The sequence below is a fragment of the Oryzias melastigma genome, linkage group LG15 (genome assembly GCF_002922805.2).
Source record: "Oryzias melastigma strain HK-1 linkage group LG15, ASM292280v2, whole genome shotgun sequence".
Classification (NCBI taxonomy): Eukaryota; Metazoa; Chordata; class Actinopteri; order Beloniformes; family Adrianichthyidae; genus Oryzias; species Oryzias melastigma.
This window is the reverse complement of record NC_050526.1, coordinates 17,764,358-17,772,299: the sequence shown is the minus strand read 5'-3', so window position 1 is coordinate 17,772,299 and position 7,942 is coordinate 17,764,358. Positions and strand designations below refer to the sequence as shown.

At 35.0% G+C, this 7,942-nt stretch overlaps 1 protein-coding gene across 1 annotated transcript in view; it reads left to right on the top strand.

Moving 5' to 3' along the window:
* Positions 1 to 7,942, top strand: part of atrnl1a (attractin-like 1a) — a gene marked incomplete in the record, with an annotated part of 314,489 nt that overhangs the window by 124,937 nt on the left and 181,610 nt on the right. The window contains 1 exon segment of the mRNA XM_024297455.2: positions 1,061 to 1,113. Within this exon segment, the coding sequence (XP_024153223.1) occupies positions 1,061 to 1,113 (53 nt within the window).

The following is a 7,942-nucleotide window of genomic DNA, read 5'->3' as shown; positions in this document are numbered from 1 at the left end:
TAATTGTAAAAAAAGAAAAACATTTAGGATTTTTTTTATTTGACCCACTTTTTACTGTGCAGAAATCGCTCCTAAACTGAAACTAAAACTCTCCTGCCGCTTTTCTCTTTCAGAATCCACTGGAATGATCGTGTTAATGGTTGAAAAGTTACAGTATGTTGAAGATTTTGAGTTTAAGCGTCACTGGCGACCCCTCGGTTAGTAAAGGGTCAAAATAAAAAAGAAAAAACATTCATCGGTTATTCAAGATTCCGGGCTGATTTCCCTGGAAAGAGTTTTTTTGTACTTTTTCAACTTGTTTTTAAGGTAGAATTCATAATTCTACTCACAGTTTAAAATAAAAACAGTTCTTCTTATTAGTTTTTCCATTAAAATTTGACAAAAAAGTTTATTTTTTAAATCGTGTTGAATCAGGAATCAAATTTTGAATAAACTGAATTAATTTAGTAGTTTGGAGAGACTTGGATCTAACCCAGCATCTTGGCAAGGATTTAATTTATTATGGAAAAAGGAAAATGTGGAGAGAAAAAACAAGATCTCTGTAAATGTTTAAACAAGTTAATAATTGAAGATTGAATTGTTTTAATTTCAAAATAAAAGAGGATTTGGATGAACTGGGTAAATAGCTTTATATAAGAGTAGTTTCTGATAATCCAGCTGAGATATTTGAAGTTTTTATGTCCTTTTTTATCACTAATGCTCAGATATCAAACTCTTCTGGATTTTCACAGGGGAACATATTTAAAAGTTGTATTAGTTCCACAGGGAACACTCATGTACATCCAGCAGCATCTTTAGGCCGGCGCCATCCTCATTAACATCATAATTATGTGGGTGTCTGCGCCTTTATGGGAAAAGAAATTGGAGCCGGACAGAGCTGTCAAGGGAAATCACCTCCCAAACAGCTCAGGGAATTTACATGAGCGGCAGATCCGCGCTCGCACACGATCACTCACACTTTGGCAAAAACAGATGTGAAGACCCGGCGATTGCTGCATGCTAATTTAACCATTTTTCTCTCTTGTTCTCCTCTCTCTCCCCACCTGTCTCCCCGCTGCAGATGTGACTCAGAAAACCGTTACCTTGGTAACCCTCTCAGAGGAACCTGTTATTGTAAGTATTCTGCCACAAGTACACCTGGGTCTCAGTCGGCCTACTCGCAGTGATTGTGAACACTGTCAGCGTGTGAGCACTTTATTTCCAACTCTAATCCCTGTCGTCAGGCGCCGCTGACCATGTCAATGTTACTGTCACTTTAAATGGAACTACAACCTTGTAACACCAGAGCATCTATCTAGCAAAGGTATAAGAAAATAACTTTTTTATTTCTTAAACTATATATATAGTTTAACAAAATGATCATATACAATCAATGATATACATAAATAATAAAAATATGAAAACTATATATATATATATATATATATTTCTATGATATATTAATATACTATATTATTTAAATATATATATTATTTATTATTTCTTAAACTATAAATATATATACATATATATATATATATAGTTTAAGAAATGATAATATATAACAAATGATATGTATAAGTAATACAAATATTTGTATTATATATATATATATATATTATTTATTATATATTATTATTTCTTAGACTATATATTCTGTATATATAGTTTCTATATTTATATTAATATACTATATCATTTAGATATATATATTATTTATTATTATTTTTTAAACTATATATATATATATATATATATATATATGTATATATATTTTTTATTATTAAAAAAACTGTTTTTAAAGACACCCTGCGAGATTCCATAATTATTCCTGGAAACTGCCCAGTACATCCTCACAGTCTGTGACACTTAAGCCTGGTTCACACTGGGCGCAGAAGCGACACGGAAGTGGCGGAACGGAGTCCGCTTCCATTCAGCGGCCTTGTTAATCTAAGGTGTGGTTCACTCCAGGCGTGGTCCTCCGCGGAAGACTCACACTGTACAGCGGATCGTTTCGTGAGCTGAAAGCGATCCGCGTCAATTAATGGCTGAAGGTTACATTGAGATACATGAGATAATTTTCAAAATTTAACCAATTTTTCACAATAAAACACAGCGATTGACAAATGCTATCATGTTTTTGTATCTAAATAGACTGTAGAGATGAAAATACACATATAATCACAACACAAATAAAACAGACACGCAGGTTCAACCATTTTTTACCCAATATAAAGTTTGAGTAAATGAACCATCCTGTCCAGGATTGCAAGCGCAGAACTACCATAATTTCTGTCCTCATGGCCAATGAGTGAAGAGATCTTTCGTCACATGGTTTTGTTTACAAGCTGTGGAGCAGGAAAGTCAGCTTGATGGCAGTCTGAAAACAAATCAAAAGCAAGGTTCAGGACTCGATCTAGAACAAATTCAGTGGACTCCGTCCAGATCAACAGACTTTTCCGGTCTGAATACACAAGTCTTCCCTGCTGTTATTTATAGGAACAAGTTTAGGATTCCTTGGTTACTGGACAAACTTTTGGCAAAAACAACCACCATCCTAACATTTTTTTTTTCAGTTTTTCTTAAAACACACTTTGGGTTCCTCATTCACAACTTCATTGGTTAATTAGTGTTTCTAAATTGCCCCTTGGTGTAAACGTGAGTGATTGTGTTGCCCAGGCTTAGCTCATTGTTTCCCGTCAGTGTCATGATTTGATTTGCTGGATATTGATTGATGTGCTCTTAGATCGACTAGTTGTTCTAGTGAGGCAGAAAAAGAAAGGTTTTTTTTACATTTAATTTCTGGGACATCAAAATGTTGAGTCTCAAAATTAACAGCACTGAAATATTTGAGATAGAAAATAATATTTCAGAGCATAAAACATCGCTGTTTGAAAATCAAGAGTTAAAAAAATGAGCTGATTTACAGAGTTTATAAAATTCAGAATCAGATGGAACAGAAACACTTCCATATTTTTGTTGCACAATTAGTTCACTTACCTGCTTTGCCACTCCAGAAACACAAAGATTTTGCTTTCAAAGTTGTTTCTTTTTACCTGTGGAGCACCTTAGTAAACTTAGACAAAGGTAAAGTGCTGTATAAATATGTTTCGATTGATTTAAGTTGAGTCTTTAAAAAGGGATTTCCAGGGTTTGTGTCGCAAAAGAAGATCTGGTTTTCTAATAGAAACCTTGTTATGTTACTTCAACTCAGAACATCAACATATGAAACGGTTTTACTCACCGTTAAAGGTCAACATTACTTAATTTGTTTTTGATATTTTACTGGTCCCCTCCTGCAAGATCAGAGTCTGGAATTTTAATAAAGCATAGACAATCAGATGGCAGCTGAAGGTCACCTTCTGTACACAGGTAAAAAAAAAGGTTCTCTGTTAGATTAAATTGGTTATGTATTTGATTAAAGATGGTTGAGCCAAAGCATGACTCTATTTATAAGTATATGCATCCAGTTGTTAAGGTATAAAGATGCATAAAAGTGTTTTATTGAATGTAATTTGCAAAGTTAGACATAAACAAATATTTTTTTTAGTTAGTTTAGTTTGAACAGATTTTCAACATCTGGCAGTGATATAAAAATAAGCTGCCTGTCATTATTGTGTCTCAAACTACAGAGACAGTGGGGTTGTGTGATTTAAAATCATATGTTGTGCAATGAAGCATCACATTCTAAACAAATATGGTGATTATTTACTCTGCACATTGAATGAAGTGCATTACATCGGTGCATCTCAGACTGGGACATTTGAAGCCTCAACATCTCTACATCAGGGGGGTCAAACTCAATCGCACAAGGGGCCAAAATCCAAAACACACCTTATGTTGCGGGCCAAACAGAAGAAACATTTATTGAACACTCTAAAACTACATTTTTAAAACTTCAAAACCGTAACTTTTTAATATAATTATGAAGTAGATAAATGGCGCTGCGATAATGTTAGTGTGAATGCTGTAAGCTCAATTTGGCCACTGAAGATGCTAGTGCTGATAGCTGAAGATGCTGAAATTGAAAGCTGAAAATGCTGAAGCTGATAGCCAGCTAAAATATTAGCTAAATCCCAAATTAGTCCAAAAAACGAAAAAAAAAAATACTTAAGTTAGCCAAAACAGCTAGCATGTAGCTGTAATACCAGCCTAACTTTAAAATATCCTAAAAAAAGGAAAAAAGTTTAAATTAGCCAAAACAGCTAGCATGTAGATATTAGCCTAACCCCAAAACAGCCTGAAAACTAAAATAATAATAATTTTAAAAAGCCAAAATTAGCCAAAACAGCTAGCAAGTGGCTGAAAAAATAGCTAAACTTCAAAATATCCTGCAAAAAAGAATACGAGCTTAAATTAGCCCAAACAACTAGTGTGTAAATATTAGCCTAACTCCAAAACAGCCTCAAAAAGCCTAAATTAGCCAAAACAGCTGATTTAGCTAAAGTCTAAAAACAGCCAAAAAATCTCACCAAATGCCAAAATAGTCCAAAAAGCTGTCAGAATGCTATTTTTTTAAACTTTCAAACCGTACATTTTCAACATAATTATGAATAATAAAAATGCAGGAATATTATTCCAGCATAAATCAGCTTAAATAACCCTAAAAAACTTTTAATATTTTACTCTCTAAAAAATATATATTTTGTCAAAATTATACAAGTTAGGAATGAGCCCAAGATAACATCGGTCATTAATAACAATAAAACAAAATGATCTGGAGGGCCGGATAGAATTACCCGGAGGGCCAGATCCGGCCCCCGGGCCTTGACTTTGACACGTGCCCTCCTCATAGCTGAAAAAGCAAAAACAAAGAAATTGGAAAAATACGTTAAAATTAAGGTTAATGGCTAAAATCAACAACAAATAAGTACTTTCCTCCCTCTGTAATTTGTTTACATCTTTCTGACGTCGTTGGGCTTCGCTCTGACTTTCCTCATTTGCTACAAATTGCTGGTTTCTCCTTTCAGAGGGCAGATGGAGGAGAGACTGCAGACAAAACAGATGTCAGGTGGCATGCAAGAATGCACATTCCCTCCGACACACGAGTGGAAGACGGGTTTTACTAGCTATGAATTACCATCATCATGTCTGATACTGTAAGGAAGTGAAAGTCCCGTCAATGGCAGTAATTGTGTGGTTAGGAGAGAGCTGTCGTTGATTTAGAGTCAGATTCCTTCACAGGCAAAATGTCTTTGGGTTAAAGAATGTGGTAAAAATACTGTTTAAGTTTGAAGTTTAGTTTGTCATATTAAGACATATTTATTCTTGCTGGACAAATAACATTATTTACTATTCTTTGATACTACTTAAATTATTTTTATTATTATTTTTTTTTTACTTTTGTGTTAGTTTTTCTATGTTTCAACATATTTCAATGTTTTTTTAAAAAAAAGAAAAAAAAGCTGCAATAATTGTTCTTCATTTGTGTGTTGCCATTTGGGGTCTTTAGATTAAAATAAAACTAAAAAGAGTAAATGTTTCCGATCGCAACCAGTTTAATATACTATTTTAACCTCTTAACACCAGAGCTCTAGTTTTTATGTTCTTTGATTTACTGTATTATTTTTTACATTTTAATGCGATCAACATAATTCCAGTAGATTTAGATTCAAACAATTAAAAAGTTACAGTGTGTTAAAAATGTTGTATTTAAGCGTCACTGGCGCTTGAAGGGTTAAAGGCCAAAAACCACGATTTTCTTACATATATAGTAAACTATATCCATTTATTTGATCATATATATTACCTTTAGAACACTAAAGATCAAGTTATTTATGAGGTACTAGTAATTTTTGTGAGTTTTTTTCTACCTGGAAGTTAAGACAACTCAATCTCTGAGGCTCCGCCTTTCAGTCCTGGTGGGTGCCGCCCATTTCATGATATCATCCCAGAGCTTATATTCAAATTAAATAGTAGATTTTTAATGTATTTCTTAACAAATGTGTATACATTTGTAAACTGAAAGTTTAATTAAATTGAAGAATCAAAAGAATCTGAAAAAATCGGAATCAGATGAATTCAGGCTCTTGTGAATCTAATCGAATCGTTTCTGGAAATTATAACCAATACCCAGCCCTATTTTAAGATAATCCTGAACAATAAAACTGATTATTCACATCAAAAAGTTTTAATTAAAGTGGTTACAACTCTGAAATCCTGTAGAATTTCTGCTTCCGACTTATGATTTTCAGCTGGAATCGTATCTACAACCAAACACGATGATCTTCACTTATGAGAACCTATTAGAGTAACCAAAAAATATCAGAAATATGTTCTGTGATATATTCCACATCATTTTATTTTTGAGCAAAACTGGGTCTGGGTTCTTATGGGTTCAAATTTTGGGCCGGCTACCTACGTTCCCCTTACAGGTTCTGTCCATTTTTCGCCCGGAGACGACCTGTATCCAACTTCTCAGTTATGACTAAGGCACTAGTATTTTAATAAATCTTTTTACGCACTTTTTCACAGACTGAAGAGCCTCTGCCTTTCTGAAACACTTCTTTTACGGCTAAACATCGGACATCCATTCATTCATCAACTTTCTCTTTCATCTTAGTCTTTAAAAACACTTTTGTTTTCCCATCCCCAACTATTTAACATATTTAGCACAAATCACAATGAAAATCAACTTGTTGTGTTATTTCTCACTTTAACTTTCAATGTTCAAAAACTAAATAATCAAATTTAAATGTAGTTTGGGTCACGTACAACAATCCATCATTTTCTTGTCACCTGATTGATTCTGTACTTCAGTGAAAATGATCTTCATAAAGAAGTCTGGTCATTCATAGATCTTTTGGCTCATACTTCAGGACACTAGATGGCAGTGGTGAGAAACCCTCGCTGGGAAATATGAAATGCCTCAGATGAAGCGCATGAAGATAAAGAGCTGTTAGTCTGCAGATGCAGCTCCGTGCTCCTGATGTCTCCATGACGGCAGCTGAAGTGGCGTGAAATTTCACATGCATTTGACTCCATTATGCTCCGTCATTAATGTGACATTAGAGGTTAGCTGTGTTTGAAGAAGAGCGTGCACGCTCAGATGAGTCCATGTGTGAGCACATCGTTCTTCTTCACCATGTGGCTCTGCAATCACACACAGCTGACCAAAAAAATATATGGCTGAGATCAATAAAAACATTTACAGTCACTGGACTAAAATCCTGATAAGGACAATATTGTTCCACGTAAATGTATTTATTTACTGTGTACATAAGGAGAAAACAATCACCTGAAGATTTCTGAAGACCTAAGTTACCAAACAGCTTTATTATTTTTTAAAATCTTAAAGCTTGATGTTCTAAATGCTGACTGAATAATTATTTGCAGAAGCCATAATCTGCAGCTCATAGCAGCTCTGTCTTAGTGAGTTTCATTGACTGTACTAGAGTACACACACCATGAAACAGGGCAGGTGCCAACCAGGTACAGGTAAATCATCAAAAGGAAGCAAACAGATCACAGACAGCACGACTACGGCCGTTCCTTTAAAGCAGAGCTGAGGTCTTATCAGTTAAATGGGCGGAGAAAAATATTCTTCAGGTATCGATTATACCTGAAAAACAGCGTTGTCTACGGAGCCCCTAAAGGGACAATAAAGTGAAAAAAATGAAATTGAAGTAAACAATTTTTTTTTTCTAAAAATTGAAGTTTTTTTTCTCATAAAATTAAAGGGGCTGCACGGTGGCGCAGTGGTTAGCGCTCTCGCCTCACAGCGAGAAGGCCCCGGTTCGAATCCCGGCTGGGACCTTTCTGTGTGGAGTTTGCATGTTCTCCCCATGCATGCGTGGGTTTTCACCGGGGACTCCAGCTTCCTCCCACCGTCCAAAAACATGCTTCACAGGTTCATTGGTGACTCTGAATTGCCCCTAGGTGTGAATGTGAGAGTGTATGGGTGTGTGATTGAGGCCCTGCGACAGACTGGCGACCTGTTCAGGGTGTACCCCGCCTTCGCCCA